Here is a 24,067-nt window from a genome sequence, read left to right on the forward strand (position 1 = left end):
TCAGGACTATATGACTGTGACAGCCCACTGGGTAGATGTATGGACTCCCGCCGCAAGAACAGCAGCGGCGGCACCAGTAGCAGCATCTCGCAAACGCCAACTCTTTCCTAGGCAGGCTACGCTTTGTATCACCGCTTTCCAGAATACGCACACAGCTGAAAACCTCTTACGGCAACTGAGGAAGATCATCGCGGAATGGCTTACCCCAATTGGACTCTCCTGTGGATTTGTGGCATCGGACAACGCCAGCAATATTGTGTGTGCATTAAATCTGGGCCAATTCCAGCACGTCCCATGTTTTGCACATACCTTGAATTTGGTGGTGCAGAATTTTTTAAAAAACGACAGGGGCGTGCAAGAGATGCTGTCGGTGGCCAGAAGAATTGCGGGACACTTTCGGCGTACAGGCACCACGTACAGAAAACTGGAGCACCACCAAAAACTACTGAACCTGCCCTGCCATCATCTGAAGCAAGAAGTGGTAACGAGGTGGAATTCAACCCTCTATATGCTTCAGAGGTTGGAGGAGCAGCAAAAGGCCATTCAAGCCTATACAATTGAGCACGATATAGTAGGTGGAATGCACCTGTCTCAAGTGCAGTGGAGAATGATTTCAACGTTGTGCAAGGTTCTGATGCCCTTTGAACTTGCCACACGTGAAGTCAGTTCAGACACTGCCAGCCTGAGTCAGGTCATTCCCCTCATCAGGCTTTTGCAGAAGAAGCTGGAGGCATTGAAGGAGGAGCTAACATGGAGCGATTCCGCTAGGCATGTGGGACTTGTGGATGCAGCCCTTAATTCGCTTAACAAGGATTCACGGGTGGTCAATCTGTTGAAATCAGAGCACTACATTTTGGCCACCGTGCTCGATCCTAGATTTAAAGCCTACCTTGGATCTCTCTTTCCGGCAGACACAGGTCTGCTGGGGTTGAAAGACCTGCTGGTGACAAAATTGTCAAGTCAAGCGGAACGCGACCTGTCAACATCTCCTCCTTCACATTCTCCCGCAACTGGGGGTGCGAGGAAAAGGCTCAGAATTCCGAGCCCACCCGCTGGCGGTGATGCAGGGCAGTCTGGAGCGACTGCTGATGCTGACATCTGGTCCGGACTGAAGGACCTGACAACGATTACGGACATGTCGTCTACTGTCACTGCATATGATTCTCTCAACATTGATAGAATGGTGGAGGATTATATGAGTGACCGCATCCAAGTAGGCACGTCACACAGTCCGTACTTATACTGGCAGGAAAAAGAGGCAATTTGGAGGCCCTTGCACAAACTGGCTTTATTCTACCTAAGTTGCCCTCCCACAAGTGTGTACTCCGAAAGAGTGTTTAGTGCCGCCGCTCACCTTGTCAGCAATCGGCGTACGAGGTTACATCCAGAAAATGTGGAGAAGATGATGTTCATTAAAATGAATTATAATCAATTCCTCCGCGGAGACATTGACCAGCAGCAATTTCCTCCACAAAGTACACAGGGAGCTGAGATGGTGGATTCCAGTGGGGACGAATTGATAATCTGTGAGGAGGGGGATGTACACGGTGATATATCGGAGGGTGAAGATGAGGTGGACATCTTGCCTCTGTAGAGCCAGTTTGTGCAAGGAGAGATTAATTGCTTCTTTTTTGGGGGGGGTCCAAACCAACCCGTCATATCAGTCACAGTCGTGTGGCAGACCCTGTCACTGAAATGATGGGTTGGTTAAAGTGTGCATGTCCTGTTTTGTTTATACAACATAAGGGTGGGTGGGAGGGCCCAAGGATAATTCCATCTTGCACCTCTTTTTTCTTTTCTTTTTCTTTGCATCATGTGCTGATTGGGGAGGGTTTTTTGGAAGGGACATCCTGCGTGACACTGCAGTGCCACTCCTAGATGGGCCCGGTGTTTGTGTCGGCCACTAGGGTCGCTAATCTTACTCACACAGCTACCTCATTGCGCCTCTTTTTTTCTTTGCGTCATGTGCTGTTTGGGGAGGGTTTTTTGGAAGGGACATCCTGCGTGACACTGCAGTGCCACTCCTAGATGTGCCCGGTGTTTGTGTCGGCCACTAGGGTCGCTAATCTTACTCACACAGCTACCTCATTGCGCCTCTTTTTTTCTTTGCGTCATGTGCTGTTTGGGGAGGGTTTTTTGGAAGGGACATCCTGCGTGACACTGCAGTGCCACTCCTAGATGTGCCCGGTGTTTGTGTCGGCCACTAGGGTCGCTAATCTTACTCACACAGTCAGCTACCTCATTGCGCCTCTTTTTTTCTTTGCGTCATGTGCTGTTTGGGGAGGGTTTTTTGGAAGGGCCATCCTGCGTGACACTGCAGTGCCACTCCTAGATGGGCCCGGTGTTTGTGTCGGCCACTAGGGTCGCTAATCTTACTCACACAGCTACCTCATTGCGCCTCTTTTTTTCTTTGCGTCATGTGCTGTTTGGGGAGGGTTTTTTGGAAGGGACATCCTGCGTGACACTGCAGTGCCACTCCTAGATGGGCCCGGTGTTTGTGTCGGCCACTAGGGTCACTTATCTTACTCACACAGCGACCTCGGTGCAAATTTTAGGACTAAAAATAATATTGTGAGGTGTGAGGTATTCAGAATAGAGAGAAAATGAGTGTAAATTATGGTTTTTGAGGTTAATAATACTTTGGGATCAAAATGACCCCCAAATTCTATGATTTAAGCTGTTTTTTAGTGTTTTTGGAAAAAAACACCCGAATCCAAAACACACCCGAATCCGACAAAAATAATTCGGTGAGGTTTTGCCAAAACGCGTTCGAACCCAAAACACGGCCGCGGAACCGAACCCAAAACCAAAACACAAAACCCGAAAAATTTCAGGCGCTCATCTCTAGTTCCGATCATGCTTCTGCGGAACTTGACTCCGCCCAAGTTATGCAACTGAACCTGACTTAAAGTGACTGACCTGCAGGGAAACCTAATTGAGGCAGAGATTCTAACGGGATGTGGTGCAGATGAGACTGTGTTTATACATCATATACCCCTTAGATCCAATGATTTTCCTTTTCAATTCAATCACTTGCAGTTTCCTCTAAACATCTGCTTCACTATGACGATCATCAGTTGCAAGGGCAAACGCTCAGGGCTTCAGGCGTAAATCTTAGGACCAGCTGCTTCTCCCATTGGCAGCTTTATGTGGCTTGCTCACAAGCTAGTTGCCCCAAGCAACTTTTTGTGTTAATCAATGAAGGAAAAACTGCAAATATTGTTTACAAATTTTTTTTTTGATCAATGTGTACAATATAAAATAGACATCACAATATTAGATGGCACTACTGTCTTTGTATAATTAGTTCCGCTGAGCAATAACAGACATCCAAGTAAACAAGCCACCGGCAAACGCTAGTTATGTATTAAATCCAGTAAGTTACGGAACAAAAAATATTAAATATCAGAATTCAAAAAGTTCTTATCCAGTGCTGTTATGTAGGTGTAGTGTGAAATTAATGCACATAGTATGATAGAATTGTATTTTGAATATGTCCAGTGGCCATGTCAAGTATCCAATATCTGTGTAGCGTGTAATAGAATTTTATTTTGATTAAATCCAAAGATTATGTTATCATGGGGTGTGTAGTGTATCAATTTAATACAAAACACACATACATACATGCATTAAAACATGGCTAAAAATACATACAATATGTATAAATAGCGATCTCAAGCTGATCTCAAGCCCGGCCCTTGTTTGCCTTATGGGGTTGTGCTGCTGCTTGTGCATGTAAGTTCAGTTCACAAAATTATATTTATTAGAATTATGATAACCTATAAATAATATATATTAGGCGCTAAGTTTGTACTGTCAATTTAGATAGTAATTGCAGCTCACACAAGGAGGATCTGGAAGTCCTCCTGAAAAAAGGGACCTGTCCCTATACACAATTTTAAAACGTATGAGCGCACAGATATTCAAAAGTGGTTAATTAGGCTGCTGGTTTGGTAAATAAAATATATTTTTATTAAAAGAACAGCAAACTAAATAAACATTCATAGATTAAAAAACATCATGCTGGAAATCGCAGAATAATTAGTATCATACTTATAATCACTGCATGAAATTCAATAGATACCCCCGCATTAGCCAATTGGACTTATAATTAATTTAAAGCATGCATGCTTAGTTGATTAACTGGTTAGTTAGTTAGACCAGTATTCAGTCCCAGTATACAGTCCTGGTTGTTAGTGTCTGTTAGTCCCTCCAGGGATTTTATTATATTGATGTTAATAATTAGTTGGTTAAATAGACAGAAGAAATTGTCCCTGGGTATATATGTCAACACAGTCCTTTTAGGATAAAGAAACTTTCCTCTGGTGATATTTCTGTGCCAGTTTATTCCATTTAATGTAATATTGAGAGATTAAATAACCACTTAGTAACCCGTCGTGGCACTCATAGGGGCACTGCTTACCCTCCACTCTGCGGCGGTACTGGTGTCCACGATTGGGTTGAGGCACTCTATGGCTGGAAAGTTTCCTATCTAGCTGAGGCGGTGACACGCTGCACGCGTGTAGCTAGGAGCACTTGGCCGCGTGTCGCGGCTTCCGGGTTGTGCAAAGCTTCCGGCTTACGATGCGCTCCAGCTGCGTTCCACTTGACGTCGTTATGGTCACCTGACGCGTTTCTCCGCCTTTTGTGGGTGGCGGTTTCTTCACCCACAAAAGGCGGAGAAACGCGTCAGGTGACCATAACGACGTCAAGTGGAACGCAGCTGGAGCGCATCGTAAGCCGGAAGCTTTGCACAACCCGGAAGCCGCGACACGCGGCCAAGTGCTCCTAGCTACACGCGTGCAGCGTGTCACCGCCTCAGCTAGATAGGAAACTTTCCAGCCATAGAGTGCCTCAACCCAATCGTGGACACCAGTACCGCCGCAGAGTGGAGGGTAAGCAGTGCCCCTATGAGTGCCACGACGGGTTACTAAGTGGTTATTTAATCTCTCAATATTACATTAAATGGAATAAACTGGCACAGAAATATCACCAGAGGAAAGTTTCTTTATCCTAAAAGGACTGTGTTGACATATATACCCAGGGACAATTTCTTCTGTCTATTTAACCAACTAATTATTAACATCAATATAATAAAATCCCTGGAGGGACTAACAGACACTAACAACCAGGACTGTATACTGGGACTGAATACTGGTCTAACTAACTAACCAGTTAATCAACTAAGCATGCATGCTTTAAATTAATTATAAGTCCAATTGGCTAATGCGGGGGTATCTATTGAATTTCATGCAGTGATTATAAGTATGATACTAATTATTCTGCGATTTCCAGCATGATGTTTTTTAATCTATGAATGTTTATTTAGTTTGCTGTTCTTTTAATAAAAATATATTTTATTTACCAAACCAGCAGCCTAATTAACCACTTTTGAATATCTGTGCGCTCATACGTTTTAAAATTATGATAACCATATAAAAGGTCCCAGGAATCAGGTTACATACAATATCTATAAAAAGTTACATAAGGGGGAGTCAGAGTCTATCACTCATAAGAACGGAATTGCATATTAGTATGTATCTCTGTCAAATATATTATAACTGTACAAACTGTAGTAGGTGTGTTGGGGTTTTAGAATTGGAGAGAACCAGTGGTGCAAATAGGATGGCATGGGCCGATACAATTAGCAGTACCTGGAATCTCCCTGAATTCAATTGGGGGTTAAGCTTTTAGCTTTGCGGCTCCGACTCTATGGATCTCAATTTTTCAAACAACTGGAGAGGCCTCCACCCTAGAATCCTTCAAAAACATTCTTCAGACTTGCCTATTTACTCAACCATTTAACTAATGTCCCTAAACAAAAATACAACCCAATTAGTTATTTTCTTATATTTATCTTGTGTTTTTAAAAGCAAAGTTAAAGCACAAAGGCCCTCATTCCGAGTTGATCACTCGCTAGCTACTTTTAGCAGCCGTGCAAACGCATAGTCGCCGCCCATGGGGGAGTGTATTTTCGCTTTGCAGGAGTGTGAACGCCTGTGCAGCCGAGCGGCAGCAAACACATTTTGTGCAGAACAAGACCAGCCCTGTAGTTACTTATCCTGTGCGATGATTGCTGCGACGAAGGTACCCGCCCAGAAAACGCCCGGCCACGCCTGCGTTTTTCCAAACACTCCCAGAAAACGGTCAGTTGAAACCCAGAAACTCCCACTTCCTGTCAATCTCCTTGCGTCCACCAGTGCGACTGGAAGCGTTGCTAGAACCTGTGCAAAACCACAAAGCTCTTTGTACTTGTATGATGCGCCTGTGCATTGCAGTGCATACGCATGCGCAGATTAGCCCCGTTCTGCCATAATTGCTGCGCTGCGAAAGCCCGTAGAGAGCGATCATCTCGGAATGACCCCCAAAGTGCTAAATAAATAATAAGAATTTACTTACCGATAATTCTATTTCTCGTAGTCCGTAGTGATGCTGGGGACTCCGTCAGGACCATGGGGATTAGCGGCTCCGCAGGAGACAGGGCACAAAAATAAAAGCTTTAGGACTAGGTGGTGTGCACTGGCTCCTCCCCCTATGACCCTCCTCCAAGCCTCAGTTAGGATACTGTGCCCGGATGAGCGTACACAATAAGGAAGGATTTTGAATCCCGGGTAAGACTCATACCAGCCACACCAATCACACTGTACAACTTGTGATCTGAACCCAGTTAACAGCATGATAACAGAGGAGCCTCTGAAAAGATGGCTCACAACAATAATAACCCGATTTTTGTAACAATAACTATGTACAAGTATTGCAGACAATCCGCACTTGGGATGGGCGCCCAGCATCCACTACGGACTACGAGAAATAGAATTATCGGTAAGTAAATTCTTATTTTCTCTGACGTCCTAAGTGGATGCTGGGGACTCCGTCAGGACCATGGGGATTATACCAAAGCTCCCAAACGGGCGGGAGAGTGCGGATGACTCTGCAGCACCGAATGAGAGAACTCCAGGTCCTCCTCAGCCAGGGTATCAAATTTGTAGAATTTTGCAAACGTGTTTGCCCCTGACCAAGTAGCAGCTCGGCAAAGTTGTAAAGCCGAGACCCCTCGGGCAGCCGCCCAAGATGAGCCCACCTTCCTTGTGGAATGGGCATTTACAGATTTTGGCTGTGGCAGGCCTGCCACAGAATGTGCAAGCTGAATTGTACTACAAATCCAACGAGCAATCGTCTGCATAGAAGCAGGAGCACCCAGCTTGTTGGGTGCATACAGGATAAACAGCGAGTCAGTTTTCCTGACTCCAGCCGTCCTGGAAACATATGTTTTCAGGGCCCTGACAACGTCTAGCAACTTGGAGTCCTCCAAGTCCCTAGTAGCCGCAGGCACCACAATAGGTTGGTTCAGGTGAAACGCTGACACCACCTTAGGGAGAAACTGGGGACGAGTCCGCAGTTCTGCCCTGTCCGAATGGAAAATCAGATATGGGCTTTTGTGAGACAAAGCCGCCAATTCTGACACTCGCCTGGCCGAGGCCAGGGCCAACAGCATGGTCACTTTCCATGTGAGATATTTCAAATCCACAGATTTGAGCGGTTCAAACCAATGTGATTTGAGGAATCCCAGAACTACGTTGAGATCCCACAGTGCCACTGGAGGCACAAAAGGGGGTTATATATGCAGTACTCCCTTGACGAATGTCTGGACTTCAGGAACTGAAGCCAATTCTTTCTGGAAGAAAATCGACAGGGCCGAAATTTGAACCTTAATGGACCCCAATTTGAGGCCCATAGACACTCCTGTTTGCAGGAAATGCAGGAATCGACCGAGTTGAAATTCCTCCGTGGGGGCCTTCCTGGCCTCACACCACACAACATATTTTCGCCAAATGCGGTGATAATGTTGTGCGGTCACCTCCTTCCTGGCTTTGACCAGGGTAGGTATGACTACTTCCGGAATGCCTTTTTCCCTTAGAATCCGGCGTTCAACCGCCATGCCGTCAAACGCAGCCGCGGTAAGTCTTGGAACAGACAGGGTCCTTGCTGAAGCAAGTCCCTTCTTAGCGGCAGAGGCCATGGGTCCTCTGTGAGCATCTCTTGAAGTTCCGGGAACCAAGTCCTTCTTGGCCAATCCGGAGCCACAAGTATAGTTCTTACTCCTCTCTGTCTTATAATTCTCAGTACCTTGGGTATGAGAGGCAGAGGAGGGAACACATACACTGACTGCTGGTACACCCACGGTGTTACCAGAGCGTCCACAGCTATTGCCTGAGGGTCCCTTGACCTGGCGCAATACCTGTCCAGTTTTTTGTTGAGGCGGGACGCCATCATGTCCACCTTTGGTCTTTCCCAACGGTTCACAATCATGTGGAAGACTTCCGGATGAAGTCCCCACTCTCCCGGGTGGAGATCGTGAACACTGCTGACAGTGCTATCACATGATTTTCCGCCCAGCGGAAAATCCTTGCAGCTTCTGCCATTGCCCTCCTGCTTCTTGTGCCGCCCTGTCTGTTTACGTGGGCGACTGCCATGATGTTGTCCGACTGGATCAGCACCGGTTGACCTTGAAGCAGAGGTCTTGCTAGGCTTAGAGCATTGTAAATTGCCCTTAACTCCAGTATGTTTATGTGAAGTGAAGTCTCCAGACTTGACCACACTCCCTGGAAATTTTTTCCCTGTGTGACTGCTCCCCAGCCCCTCAGGCTGGCATCCGTGGTCACCAGGACCCAGTCCTGAATGCCGAATCGGCGGCCCTCTAGTAGATGAGCACTCTGCAGCCACCACAGAAGAGACACCCTTGTCCTTGGAGACAGGGTTATCCGCTAATGCATCTGAAGATGCGATCCGGACCATTTGTCCAGCAGATCCCACTGAAAAGTTCTTGCGTGAAATCTGCCGAATGGAATCGCTTCGTAGGAAGCCACCATTTTTCCCAGGACCCTTGTGCAATAATGCACTGACACTTTTCCTGGTTTTAGGAGGTTCCTGACTAGCTCGGATAACTCCCTGGCTTTCTCCTCCGGGAGAAACACCTTTTTCTGGACTGTGTCCAGAATCATCCCTAGGAACAGCAGACGTGTCGTCGGGATCAGCTGCGATTTTGGAATATTTAGAATCCACCCGTGCTGTTGTAGCAGTATCCAAGATAGTGCTACTCCGACCTCCAACTGTTCCCTGGACTTTGCCCTTATCAGGAGATCGTCCAAGTAAGGGATAATTAAGACGCCTTTTCTTCGAAGAAGAATCATCATTTCGGCCATTACCTTGGTAAAGACCCGGGGTGCCGTGGACAATCCAAACGGCAGCGTCTGAAACTGATAGTGACAGTTCTGTACTACGAACCTGAGGTACCCTTGGTGAGAAGGGCAAATTTGGACATGGAGGAAAGCATCCTTGATGTCCAGGGACACCATATAGTCCCCTTCTTCCAGGTTCGCTATCACTGCTCTGAGTGACTCCATCTTGAATTTGAACCTTTGTATGTAAGTGTTCAAAGATTTCAGATTTAAAATAGGTCTCACCGAGCCGTCTGGCTTCGGTACCACAAATAGTGTGGAATAATACCCCTTTCCCTGTCGTAGGAGGGGTACTCTTATTATCACCTGCTGGGAATACAGCTTGTGAATTGCTTCCAATACTGCCTCCCTGTCGGAGGGAGACGTTGGTAAAGCAGACTTCAGGAACCTGCGAGGGGGAGACGTCTCGAATTCCAATCTGTACCCCTGGGATACTACCTGTAGGATCCAGGGGTCCACTTGTGAGTGAGCCCACTGCGCGCTGAAACTCTTGAGACGACCCCCCACCGCACCTGAGTCTGCTTGTAAGGCCCCAGCGTCATGCTGAGGCCTTGGCAGAAGCGGTGGAGGGCTTCTGTTCCTGGGAAGGGGCTGCCTGCTGCAGTCTTTTTCCCTTTCCTCTACCCCGGGGCAGATATGACTGGCCTTTTGCCCACTTGCCCTTATGGGGACGAAAGGACTGAGGCTGAAAAGACGGTGTCTTTTTCTGCTGAGAGGTGACTTGGGATAAAAAAGGTGGATTTTCCAGCTGTTGCCGTGGCCACCAGGTCCGATAGACCGACCCCAAATAACTCCTCCCCTTTATACGGCAATACTTCCATGTGCCGTTTGGAATCCGCATCACCTGACCACTGTCGTGTCCATAAACATCTTCTGGCAGAAATGGACATCGCATTTACTCTTGATGCCAGAGTGCAAATATCCCTCTGTGCATCACGCATATATAGAAATGCATCCTTTAAATGCTCTATAGTCAATAAAATACTGTCCCTGTCAAGGGTATCAATATTTTCAGTCAGAGATTCCGACCAAACCCCCCCAGCACTGCACATCCATGCTGGGGCGATGCTGGTCGCAGTATAACATCAGTATGTGTGTATATACTTTTTAGAGTATTTTCCAGCCTCCTATCAGCTGGATCTTTGAGGGCGGCCGTATCAGGAGACGGTAACGCCACTTGTTTTGATAAGCGTGTGAGCGCCTTATCTACCCTAGGGGGTGTTTCCCAGCGCGCCCTAACCTCTGGCGGGAAAGGGTATAATGCCAATAACTTCTTTGAAATTAGCACTTCTTATCGGGGGTAACCCACGCTTCATCACACACTTCAATCAATTTATCTGATTCAGGAAAAACTACAGGTAGTTTTTTTCACACCCCACATAATACCCATTTTTTTGGTACTTGTAGTATCAGAATATGTAACGCCTCCTTCATTGCCGTGATTATGTAACGTGTGGCCCTACTGGAAAATACGTTTGTTTCTTCACCGTCGACACTGGAGTCAGTGTCCGTGTCTGTGTCTATGTCGACCGACTGAGGTAATGGGCGTTTTAAAGCCCCTGACGGTGTTTGAGACGCCTGGACAGGTACTAATTGGTTTGCCGGCCGTCTCATATCGTCAACCGACCTTGTAGCGTGTTGACACTATCACGTAATTCCATAAATAAAGCCATCCATTCCGGTGTCGACTCCCTAGGGGGTGACATCCCATTACAGGCAATTGCTCCGCCTCCACTAACATCGTCCTCATACCTGTCGACACACACGTACCGACACACAGCACACACACAGGGAATGCTCTGATAGAGGACAGGACCCCACTAGCCCTTTGGGGAGACAGAGGGAGAGTTTGCCAGCACACACCAAGGCGCTATAATTATACAGGGACAACCTTATAGTAAGTGTTTTCCCTTATAGCAGCTTAATATATATTTATATCGCCAAAATATGCCCCCCCTCTCTGTTTTAACCCTGTTTCTGTAGTGCAGTGCAGGGGAGAGCCTGGGAGCCTTCCCACCAGCGGATCTGTGTGGGAAAAATGGCGCTGTGTGCTGAGGAGATAGGCCCCGCCCCCTTCACGGCGGGCTCTTCTCCCGTTTTTTTCTGTAATCCTGGCAGGGGTTAAATACATCCATATAGCCCAGGGACTATATGTGATGTATTTTTAGCCAGTAAAGGTAATTACATTGCTGCCCAGGGCGCCCCCCCCCAGCGCCCTGCACCCTCAGTGACCGCGGTGTGAAGTGTGCTGAGAGCAATGGCGCACAGCTGCAGTGCTGTGCGCTACCTTAAGAAGACTGGGAAGTCTTCAGCCGCCGATTTCTGGACCTCTTCTCTCTTCAGCATCTGTAAGGGGGCCGGCGGCGCGGCTCCGGTGACCCATCCAGGCTGTACCTGTGATCGTCCCTCTGGAGCTAGTGTCCAGTAGCCTAAGAAGCCAATCCATCCTGCACGCAGGTGAGTTCACTTCTTCTCCCCTTAGTCCCTCGATGCAGTGAGCCTGTTGCCAGCAGGTCTCACTGAAAATAAAAAACCTAACAAACTTTTATTCTAAGCAGCTCTTTAGGAGAGCCACCTAGATTGTACCCTTCTCGGCCGGGCACAAAAACCTAACTGAGGCTTGGAGGAGGGTCATAGGGGGAGGAGCCAGTGCACACCACCTAGTCCTAAAGCTTTTATTTTTGTGCCCTGTCTCCTGCGGAGCCGCTAATCCCCATGGTCCTGACGGAGTCCCCAGCATCCACTTAGGACGTCAGAGAAAACATTATTATTAAGAACTTTGTAGCTGGTATGCCATACCTCCTACCACTTTACTGCTGGCACTATTAGCTGCGCTGCCATGTGCTGTGACTAGCTCGGCAGTGCAGCTAAGAGCATGACGGTAAGGTGGTAGGAGCATTAGTGACCAAGGGCAGCTCCTTACTGAATAAGGTCCAATGTCAGGTGTTATGTTTCCGCAGCGTGTAATATGTAACATTATATTATTATGAAAATACCTAGATGGCCCCCGAAAATTAAGTATTTAATGCGCAGCGAGTGACGGAACAATGTTGAATCCGAAGGTCAGCTGTCCCCGTGAATACTTTCACTGCTAGTTTAGTAGGGGTGAAACTTAACACAGCAGAGTAAGACTTGGATTCACACATGGATCCGATGGTATGCCTCTTCACAATAGGTACTGCATGCGGGAACAAAAGCCATCTGAAAATGGCAAAAGTTCCCGCAGTGAATCACCAAAGAGTTTGGATTTTCGGATCTTGATGAATTTGGCTCACCATACTAGTATATGAGGACAGCAGGCCAGATCGGGAGCAAATGGTAAGCAGGAGATATCTATGATGTCTGTGATAGGGGTGCAGGTGTCCAGTGTCGTCAGTGGGGAGGTTCTGCAGTGTCCACAGTGGTGGTGTGGTAGTCCGGAGTCATCAGTGGGGGTCCGGCAGTGTCCACGGCGGGGGTGCTCGAGTCCGGCATCGTCAGCAAGGGGGGATTCGGTGGTGTCCGCTGCAGGTGTGGAGGGATGTCAATACAATATCTTACTTAAAATACACAGAAAATTGACATGGTATACATTAAGATAGGGCAACTGTCACCACAGCTGTTTCTAAACAAAAACCCATGAACATCTCTCGCCTTTAAATAACATTTGTATGGAGGGGCAACTCTAATGATAGAGGGTCAAAATTAATATAACAAATAACGAATAACAAAGAAATGAATATATACAAAAAATTTAAATATATGAAAGTAAACATTTTTATTGTTGAACCAAGAAAGAGCACACTTCGGCCTGGACTCGGCAAGTGGATCCTTTGATAGCGTCATTCCCTAGGCTGAACCAGATTTCCAAGCTTTCTGGGCATTATATTTCAATACAGTCCGTATACCATTGTCTTGTAGAGCCTTTTAGATAATTATTAACGGGATCAACTTTTACCTGATCACTTTGCCAAATCGGTATTATTCACAAAGTTACATTTTGTTTACTGTATAGTTTATTGTCTGTTTTTAATTTTATTTACATTAATAGTAGTTCCTCAAGAATATACTCTTGTTACAGAACTGGAGTCATGTATGTCTGCACCATTACTTACATGGAAGGTGGTCCATAAGCAGATGCCCTGGAGTATTGTTGTTCTTCTAGGAGGAGGCTTTGCACTTGCGAAAGGAAGTGATGTAAGTATTTTGTTATTAATATTGTAGTGAGCATTGAAACAGTATAGATATGTTTAGTAGGATACTAGCTCTATATTTATGTTAAATATTTTTAAATTGTGCATGATTTGTGGTATTGTACACAATACTGACATGCAACATAGTGACACAGTGGCTAGCATTGCTGTCTCACAGCACTGGTGTGAGATGTTCAATTCCAGACTAGCGCTGTACAATTCCTGTACAGCTCTGTATGATAATTTGCTGATAAATAAATGAAATAATAATACTATTGTACATACACAGTTTCTCTGCCCATAATGTAATTTTACCAACATCACAAAGAGCTGACACTGGGATTCTAAACAGAGTACACACAGTAGTCTTATGGTCATTGTAAATCTCCTGCACCCTTTAATGATGAAATGTTCCCTTCATGAGGTATACATGGACAGGACAAGCTAAATATAATCCAAATAAAGTATAAAAATTCAACACAGAGGGAAATCTCTAACATCACAGAGAAAATTGTTGCTTTCAAAAACAAAATTGTGTTTGGCTGAACATACTGTTCTCTTGTTTGAAAGTATGCCAGAGGAAAACAGTATTAACTCACTAAGAAAATATTGGCCCTCATTCCGAGTTGATCGCTCGCAAGGCGAATTTAGCAGAGTTGCTCACGCTAAGCCTACGCCTACTGGGAGTGTATCTTAGCTTCTTAAAATTGCGACCGATGTATTCGCAATATTGCGATTACAAACTACTTAGCAGTTTCAGAGTAGCTTCAGACTTACTCGGCATCTGCGATCAGTTCAGTGCTTGTCGTTCCTGGTTTGACGTCACAAACACACCCAGCGTTCGCCCAGACACTCCCCCGTTTCCCCGGCCACTCCTGCGTTTTTTCCGGAAACGGTAGCGTTTTTTCCCGCACGCCCATAAAACGGCCTGTTTCCGCCCAGTAACACCCATTTCCTGTCAATCACATTACGATCGCCGGAGCGATGAAAAAGCCGTGAGTAAAAATACTATCTCCATTGTAAAATTACTTGGCGCAGTCGCAGTGCGATTATTGCGCATGCATACTAAGCGGAATTTCACTGCGATGCGATGAAAAATACAGAGCGAACGACTCGGAATGAGGGCCATTGTCTTGAAAAGTAAGACATTTGTCAAGATCGTTTTGCATCTGATGAGGGTGTTCAGTTCACCTATATCTTATGCTAGTTAATGTACATGGGAATGTTATACTTGTTGTGAGTGGTTAGTACAGTGGGGGTCATTCCGAGTTGATCGCTAGCTGCCGATGTTCACAGCGCAGCAATCAGGATAAAAATCAACATTTCTGCTCATGCGTATGCACCGCAATGCGCAGGCGCGTCGTACGGGTACAATGAGCATCGTGGGTTTGCACAAAGTCTAACGAAGATTCCAGTCGCACGGCCGAACACAGGAAGATTGACATGAAGTGGGCGTTTCTGGGTGTCAAATGACCGTTTTCAGGGAGTGCTTAGAAAAACGCAGGCGTGCCTGGAAAAACGCAGGCGTGGCTGGAAAAAACGCAGGCGCGGCTGGGCGAACGCTGGGCGGGTGTGTGACATGAAAAGCCGTCCTTCAGTCGTTAGAATCAATGCACACGAAGAGTAACTACAGGGCTGGTCTTGTTTTGCACAAAATGATTTTGCAGGCGCTCTGCTGCACAAGCGTTTGCACTTCTGCAAAGCGAAAATACACTCCCCAGTGGGCGGAGACAATGCATTTGCACAGCTGCTAAAAGTAGCCCGCGAGCAATCAACTCGGAATGACCCCCAGTAACACTTACTGCAACATACATATCAAATGAATATCACAGGTCAGGAAGGGGGGACTATCCCAGCAAGCAGCACGTTCTCTCAAACACCAAAGTTCCACCACAAGGCCATTTATGAAATAAAAATAAAATAAAAATGGGCTAATGTGCACATGGCCTTAGTGTTTTATAACTTATTATATAGCAGTGGCTGGATATATAAATCCAATATGAAAACAATCACAGATGGTATCCAAAATGTTTACATCATTTGTGTAGAAACAACCAAAATGTTACATCATTAGTTTAGCAAATACCGATAATAATTACCAAAACAGCAGAATGTAAAGTACAGATGTGGAAGGAACAGAAGTATGAGACAGGGAGCAGATGAAACGGGATCCAGTCAAGATCCCGGTGGTCGGGATACCGGCTGTCAAAAGACAGAAACCAGAATCCCAAACTTATCAAACAGAATTCCTGGCAATTCGCCTTTACATAGGAAAAGAGGGAGCTGTCACATTCAAAGAAATAAAGAGTGTCTAATGCCAGCCAATTAGGAAAGCTGGAGTGGAGCTTAGGTATTGGTTCCTGTGGGAGGTGAGGTAATTGATGCTAGACAAGTTGGGTGATCTAATAGAGAGGTGAACTATGTTATGGTACCCATACACTTGTGCGATTGCCTTCGACGCGATATCGGGCCTGATTTCCCTTGAAGCTCACCTTGAGACAAATGGCATCGAAAGTGCATTTTTTTGGCAATCGATGCGCATACAATCCTGCGATTTATCTCATGCCCCTTACGACCGGAAATCGGGTGGTATTGGATTATCGAATGCGAGCGCATTGCATGCTGACCAAAAGTGTGTGTGTGTGTGTGTGTGTGTGTGTGTGTGTGTGTGTGTGTGTGTGTGTGTGTGTGTGTGTAGAGATGGATTCTGCTCATTATCAGGCTCTCATGTGCTACTCTGTGCTGAAGATGAGGGGAGACAGGGAGTGGGCCCAGCAAAGGCGGAGGGAGAGATCTTGCTGGTCCAAGGAGTGGCTGCTTAAGTGGCCTACTCGCTCGTACATGCCCCTCCTGGATGAGATCAGGGAGAACAACCCGGATGACTACCGCAACTTCCTGCGCAAGAATTATGACACCTTCCAGGAGTTGCTGCGTCTGGTGACCTCCCTCATACAGAAGCGGGATACCAAATGGCGGGTTCCTATCCCTGCTGTGGAGAGGCTCGTGGCTACCAAGCGATTCCTTGCTACTGGACAATCGTTTGAGGAGCTGAAGTATGGGACCCGTATCTCTGCGCAGGCTTTGGGACACATCATACCTGAAACCTGCAAGGCTATTATCAAAGTGCTTCAGTACAAGTACTGCAAGGTAAGAAAATGACACCACATGTTGCTTGTCGTGTAACAAAATGTTTTATTTTGCAAACTGAAATTGGGTAGGAAAAATATGTGCTTTTTATTTCAAGACATAATTGTATTACATATGTGGCCAACATGGCTAAACGTTAGCAAACAGTAGTTTTCATGATGCAGCACATCATCATTACATTTATGAAATTATAAAAAAAATGCTATATATAGCAACAAATGTGGTGCATTTTGATACTACACCATTGAGTGGCACCGCAGCCAGAGGCACAATGCACACATGCAACTTGGGGTAGGAAGATGGGTCCCCGGTACCATCAACCTTCACCAAGTTGTATGTGTGCGTTGTGCCCCTGGTAGCGGTGCCACTCAATGGCGTAGTATCACAATGCACCACATCTGTTGCTATAAATAGCAAGGGCCGCATTTACATTTGTCAACACATTAAAAAAATGCCATTTATATAAAAATATAACTTTTTATAAATATGCAGCCAACATGGCTGAACTTTTTCAAACAGTATCTTTATGGTAGCATCTCGTGCAGTATGAAAAATGGTGTGACATGAGGCGCTGGAACTCTACTTGCTGTTGCACAGAAACCTTAAGCATGGTTTTGCTCACATATGACGCAAAGTCATCAAATTCATCCGGTTTCCAGAGCAGCTGTGAACGGGCCTCCAATAGTATCGAGTCTTCAACAAATTTTGTTTTCCATGGCTTCCTCCTGGCAACCTGTTACTGTGGAGAGTTTGGTTCCTCTGGTGAGGTGTTGTTGAGGGCAGGGGTACAGCTGGGGTCTTCTAGGGTAAAAAAAAAACATATTTAGTGAATATTCAAACATTTTTTTTTTTTTTACAGTTCCCTACAAGCGTGGCAGAATGGAAAGCTATTGCAGAGGACTTTAACAGGCGCTGGAATTACCCAAACTGTGGTGGTGCCATAGACGGGAAACATGTGCGCATCACCAAACCCACCAACAGTGGGTCGGACTACTACAATTACAAGGGTTACTTTAGCATTGTTCTCATGGCGGTGGTCAATGCAAACTATGAATTTATTTTCCTGGATGATGGGAAAAATGGTCGTTGCTCAGATGGTGGATCATTGAAAAATACGCACTTCTATGATAGGCTCACCACCAACTCCATTCATCTGCCGCCTGTGGAGCAAACAAAGATTGGCCTGGGATTTGTGTTCATGGCAGATGAGGCCTTCGCACTGCACGAACACATAATGAAGCCCTACCCGCGAAGAGTCCTGAACCATGATAGGCGCATTTTTAACTACCGCCTTTCTAGGGCCCGTCGGGTTGTTGAGAATGCATTTGGCATTCTCAGCAACCGGTTCAGGATCTTCCGCAAACCCCATCAACATGAGGCTGGACAAAATTAACCATGTAGTAACAGCATGGTGTATACTACACAACATGCTCCGACGCAAGGCCACGAGGCAAATGCCTTTGCTCCCAGCAGGACCGGAAGATCCCAACCAGCCAGTGGTCACAGTGCTGATTTCCTCGGTGGGACCACCTGCAGCAACTTTACACAGCACTGCAAGGGCAAAAGAGGTCCGGGAAAAATATAATGCCTTCTTCAATGGAGAAGGAGGTGTGGCATGGCAGGGGGAATATATTAGGCAAAAACAGTTTAAAAAGCAACTTACCCCTTCGGCCTCCTCCACGTCCAGACTTCCCTCCTCGGACTCTGCCATCACCACTAGGGACTCCTTAACTGACCGTTTCTCCAGGAGGAAGTTGAGATCTTTGTAGTACCACAGCTGCGGCACATACACCTTGTCTGCACTGGCCCCTGACCTCTTGGACTCCTCCACCTTGCAGTTCTCTTTGACTAAGACTGTCCATAGATTGGCAATTTTCTTCTGGACCCAGGCCACCGAGGCAGCAGAGTAGGTGGGCTTCGAGTACTCCAACAGGTGTGTATAAGCAGCCTCCCTCTTCTGTTTGTTGCTGTAGTCTGGTGATATCATCAGCCAAAGACACTCCTCCTAATGGTACAGGCTGATAAAGCCTGAAAAAAACTCACGGTTCTCATAGGACATCGGCAGAATGCAAAAAAAGGAAAATTAATAAACATGAGAAAAGTTCCATTATTCTGGTTAAATAAAGTTTGTTTTCTAGTTAAAGTTCCATTATTCTGGTTAAATAAAGTTTGTTTTCTAGTTACTGGTGTGAATTATCCGAAATATGTTGTGAGAATACATTGGTGTGCAGGGTGCAGCAGCATAATAGTGGGCTGTGGCTTGCAGTGGCGCAGTATAATGGCGTTTAGGGCGCGGCTGCCTGGGGCTTGCAGTGGTGCAGCATTTTGAGCAGTGGGCCAGTATAATTCTGGGTGCAGCAGCATAATGGTGGGCAGTGTTGGTAAAACAGCATAATAGTCATTGGTGGCTTGCAGTGGCGCAGTATAATGGCGTTTAGGGCACGGCCTCCTGGGACTTGCAGTGGGCCAGTATAATTATGGGTGCAGCAGCATAATGGTGGGCAGTGGTGGTAAAAAAGCATAATAATCACTGGTGGCCAGTGGTGTAGCCTGCCTACCTTGTCTGGTGTTTGGGAGCTCAGCAGCGTGCTTGCAGCCTCCTCTTCAGTCATGTGTGCAGTGGGGGGGAAGAGGAGTGGCCAGGAAGTCGGTTCCTGTCTACACAGATTGCACACGCAGTGTGGTAAAAACAGCATGCTATCACGCCGAGATTCGATAAAAATTAAGAGCAGCACATACTATCTTGAGACGCGAGATTTGATCGACGTGCCATCGCTTCGCAAGGTACCTAAAATGTGCATACAATCCTTCGATTTCTCTCACAGATCCGGTCGAAATCGAAGGTTAGCACCGATTATCTTACAAGTGTATGGGCACCATTAGAGCAGAGATTGACAAATAAAGTACAAGTTTGTCTCAACAGAAGCACACTGTGAGACTCATCTTGGAAGCATAAGTATTAGATAGATAGATAGATAGATAGATAGATAGATAGATAGATAGATAGATAGATAGATAGATAGATAGATAGATAGATAGACAGACACTGTATCTTTTTCAGTATTTTAGAAAGGGGCATACTGTATGTTTTACAATTAAGGCCCCCCCTAAACGGATTGTGCTATGCCACTTGAATTCCCACCTCACATGTCGTGCACCTGTTTACAAAGCCCATGACTGGTTTTCTTTTCCAAAGGTTTCTGGATTGTCTTCCTGGCTTGGTCAACAAATGACATTTCTGCACAGCGTTCCACCATGGGCCATCGCCGTTATCTTGTCATCGATGATCGCAGTCTTTACAGAATGTACCAGCAATGTTGCCACAGCTACTCTCTTTCTACCCATCCTAGCTTCTATGGTAGGACTATCTAGCAACACAAAATGATGTAACATTACCCTTTCAATTTCCAACAGAATATATTGTTCATTATTCTCATCTTAATCGTCATAATAACATGAGTAACAGAAACTTTACCCAAATTCTGAACATAAATGACATTACATTACCATGGCTTTCCACTGCTGCTTTGTTATAAGTTTCTACCCTTTCGCTGACCCACCACCACTCATAATTATTGGCACTTCTCCAACTTCTGAACAGTGTCTAAAACAGTTCAGGACACAAAAGGATGAAATGATAAAGTATAGCATGTCAGTGTCCTGTCTATTAGTACCAGGGCCGTAACTACGTGTGTGCCAGGTAGACCTGGCACACAGCGCAGTTGCCCTAAGGGCGCACGGCCAGCGGCATGTAATGAGTCAAATTGACTCATTACATGCCGCCTCTGCTGTGTGCGCCATCGCGCTGTGGAGGAGAGAGCAGCGCCGGGCAGCCAATACGGAAGGAGAGGGGACAGCTGCAGCAGCGCTTACTACCAATGAAATAGCGCTGCTGCGGCTCCAGTCCCCCTCCCTCATCCTCCTTGTCCGATGCGTGCACCAAGGGAGCTGCCAGCACGAGGAGCCTGTCAGCGGGGAGATGGTAAGTATCTCTCTCTCTCTCTCTCTCTCTCTCTCTCTCTCTCTGGGACACCGTCTGCCATAATGTGTAAAAAGGGGGACTGGCTGCCGCAATGTGTAAAAAGGGGTACACCGTCTGCCGTAATATGTAAAAAGGGGGCCTGGCTGCCGCAATGTGTAAAAAGGGGGACTGGCTGCCGCAATGTGTAAAAAGGGGGCCTGGCTGCCGCAATGTGTAAAAAGGGGGACGCTGGCTGCTGCAATGTGTATAAAGGGGGACACTGTCTGCCGTAATGTGTAAAAACGGGGACGCTATCTGCTGTAATGTGTAAAAAGGGGAACGCTGTCTGCCATAATGTGTAAAAAGGAGGACGCTGTCTGCCGTACTGTGTAAAAATGGGGACGCTGTCTGCCGTAATGTGTAAAAAGGGGACGCTGTCTGCCGTAATGTGTAAAAAAGGGGACGCTGTCTGCCGTAATGTGTAAAAAGGGGACGCTGTCTGCCGTAATGTGTAAAAAGGGGGACTGTCTGCTGTAATGTGTAAAAAGGGGGACGCTGTCTGCTGTAATGTACTGTATAAAAGGGGCTCTACCTGGTGTAGTGGCGCTACTGTGTAGCGTAATTTGAATAATGGAGACTACTGTGCACCATAGTATGAATTGCTATTATTTTGTGGCCATGCCCCTTCCCCATGAAGCCACGCCCCTATATATTTTTGCGCGCCTACGGCACGCACTGCCCCTATCTTACATGGTGGGGGGCGCCAATGTCGTTTCTTGCACACAGCGCTAAAATGCCTAGTTACGGAACTGATTAGCACACTAATCTACAATTTGCAAAGAGCATTAATTCATCAAGCATTTCCCTATCCACTGTCACAGGGCGTAATTCAGAGCTGATAGCAATCCTTGTGATTGCTCTGAAGTCTGTGGTTTTGGCGTCTGGCCGTAGTGCGCAGGCTATCATGATGCAATTGCATACTGCATGATTAACAGGCGACAGGCATCCGGTGGCGGCGACGCGACACTGGGGGGGGGTCTGGAAATGCAAACGTGTCATTGCCATTTTCGGGGACGGCCAATGATGTTTCCTGCGTGTGGAAATATGGCGGTGGTGCCCCTGCCTGCGCTGCCAAACTGCATAGGCAGGGGTCAACCTCTGTTCAATGTGATTGCAATTTATTTTCGATTGCATCACAGGGCAGCCCCACACAGGCTGGGCAGCCTTGACCTGCACTGGGCGGCCCCCAGCATGTGAGTATATGGTCGCAGATTTTGCTGCATAACACCCATCGTACTAAAAGATTGAAAAAGCACAGCGTTTTCATGTGTACCAATATAGTATGTATGGCAGATTGTTAAATATAAATATATCATATATTTCGAGTATATTATGTATTTTGGTAAAACATACTGTATGCATTGATTCACGATTTTGTTCACTCCGTACTATCTTTTTAATGTATGTGTTATATTTTTCAAATGCTTATTTCGATCATATCATTTAAGGATTATCTTTTTCTCTTGCTTTGTATTCCTCTGTTTCCAGGCACAATCCATTAAGGTAAACCCGTTGTACATAATGATTCCTTGTACCCTCAGTACGTCCTTTGCTTTCATGTTACCTGTGGCAACACCACCAAATGCCATCGTCTTCTCATACGGCCATCTCCACGTGTTAGATATGGTAATTTGTTTTCAATTTGAAGATTGTAAACACATTTGATTTAAACTCACAATTGTTCTTGATATTAAATTCATGCATTGGAAATACATGCAGCATAAAATAAGATGCTGCTAGGAAGATCACTTGTGATATGTTGGTATCAGCGTTTGATCCATTAGACATATCTGGATTCCAACATCTCACTATTCTACCATGATCAGCATGCTAGAGCTGGGGGCTGTACAGTATGTTACTGTCCTTTTATGATCTGTGTCATCTTCCATTCTATTCTGTCCTATTCTTCTCAATTCTAATGTCATTGGGGGGAGGGGGGAGGGTAATGTAATAGGGTGTGAGAAACAGGAAGTGAGCTTTTGTGAGAGTTGTCCTGTTTTTTTAAAGTGGCATTCATTTACATGCCAAAATCTGATGTTGCCATATAAATGATTGCCACCAGGACAACTCTCACAAAATCTCTCTCACAAAATCTCTCACTTCCTGATTCTCTCACCCTATTACATCCCCCCCGGATGGAGCACAGTATGCAGTAAGGATATTGAGAAGCTCTTTTCACCAGAACGACTATCCATCCATAGAGTTAACAATCTGGGGGATATTTGAGGGCAATTTATCAAAGCATGGAGACAGATAAAATGGAGAGAAATAAACTACCAACCAATCAGCTTTTGTCATGTTACAGGCCGTGTTTGAAAAATGACAGGAGCTGATTGGTTGGTACTTCATCCCTCTGTACTTTATCTCTCTCCTAGCTTTGATAAATCTATCCCATTTTCTGATTTGCTGTCAGATCACAAAACACTCAGCTATTTGTCCTGTCTTTATTTACACAATGATGGTGCTTATTTTAGCCTATTCGTTCAATAAGGATGTTTAGCTCAACCACTGCATGATGTTTCCTGAAATCCATACTTATGGGACCTCATTCTTTATCTATTTGTTTTAGGTAAAAACTGGCATTATGATGAATGTTATTGGCATCTTATGCACTACATTAGCCATCAACAGTTGGGGTCGCCCCCTGTTCAGCTTAGACACTTTCCCTCCCTGGGCTAATACTACAGATGGAAACTGATGGAAAGGCATTTCAAGTCACGTCAGCGTAGCCCTGGTCATCAGGGCACGGCTACATTTATGAACGTGGAAGGTTAATATGGAGCCAAGTTTATTATATACAAACAAAGAGGTTACTGGATTCAACAGAAACCTGAGCAAAATTTCCAAGTCAATTCAAGAACAAGCCAACAAACTCTTACATACTGTATATAATTAAAAGAAAAAAAGAAGGAAACTGTATAGCAATAACATAATTATACAGTAAATAACAGTTTTGGAGAATACATACTGTAAATAGGAATTTTAGTAATGGTGATTTATTAACATGGTGATTTATTAAAATACTAGACAGTCTAAATAATTAGTTGTTCATTGTACATAATTTCACTGACGCACAAGTTGCTGCTTATGAAATGTTCCAGTTTCTCCAGTCATGTGTTGAAAAGGGGTGGTCTTCAGTTTGCCGGCGGCCAGGCTCTCGACGACCAGCATACCGGCGCTGGAATCCCGACTGCCGGCATACCGACAGCTTTTCTCCCTCTTGGGGGTCCACGACCCCCCTGGAGGGAGAAAAGATAGCGTGCCAGCAGCGTGGTGAGCGCAGCAAGCCGGCAAGGGGCTCATTTGCACTCGCCCAGCTGTCGGTATGCCGGCGCCGGTATGCTGGCCGCCGGGAGCCCGACCGCCGGCATAACATACTACACCCGTTGAAAAGTTATGTTTGCTGCTTATAGAACAAATAGTCAGATTGCTTAGATTTTAAACACGGATCTCTCCGTGTGTACCCCCCTTAAGTATTCATTTGTAAG

General features: G+C 45.8%; 1 protein-coding gene across 1 annotated transcript in view; it reads left to right on the forward strand.

Annotated features, from left to right (window-relative positions):
- Window positions 1-23,619, forward strand: part of SLC13A5 (solute carrier family 13 member 5) — a 223,572-nt gene extending 199,953 nt beyond the window's left edge. Inside the window, exons 9-12 of the mRNA XM_063955993.1 lie at window positions 13,300-13,415; window positions 19,755-19,916; window positions 22,068-22,205; window positions 23,149-23,619. Coding sequence (XP_063812063.1) covers window positions 13,300-13,415; window positions 19,755-19,916; window positions 22,068-22,205; window positions 23,149-23,277 — 545 coding nt within the window. The 3' untranslated portion in view covers window positions 23,278-23,619. The remainder of the gene's footprint in view (window positions 1-13,299; window positions 13,416-19,754; window positions 19,917-22,067; window positions 22,206-23,148) is intronic.
- The last annotated feature ends 448 nt before the right edge of the window (window positions 23,620-24,067 follow it).

Source organism: Pseudophryne corroboree, chromosome 2 (assembly GCF_028390025.1).
Source record: "Pseudophryne corroboree isolate aPseCor3 chromosome 2, aPseCor3.hap2, whole genome shotgun sequence".
NCBI classification, from domain to species: domain Eukaryota; kingdom Metazoa; phylum Chordata; class Amphibia; order Anura; family Myobatrachidae; genus Pseudophryne; species Pseudophryne corroboree.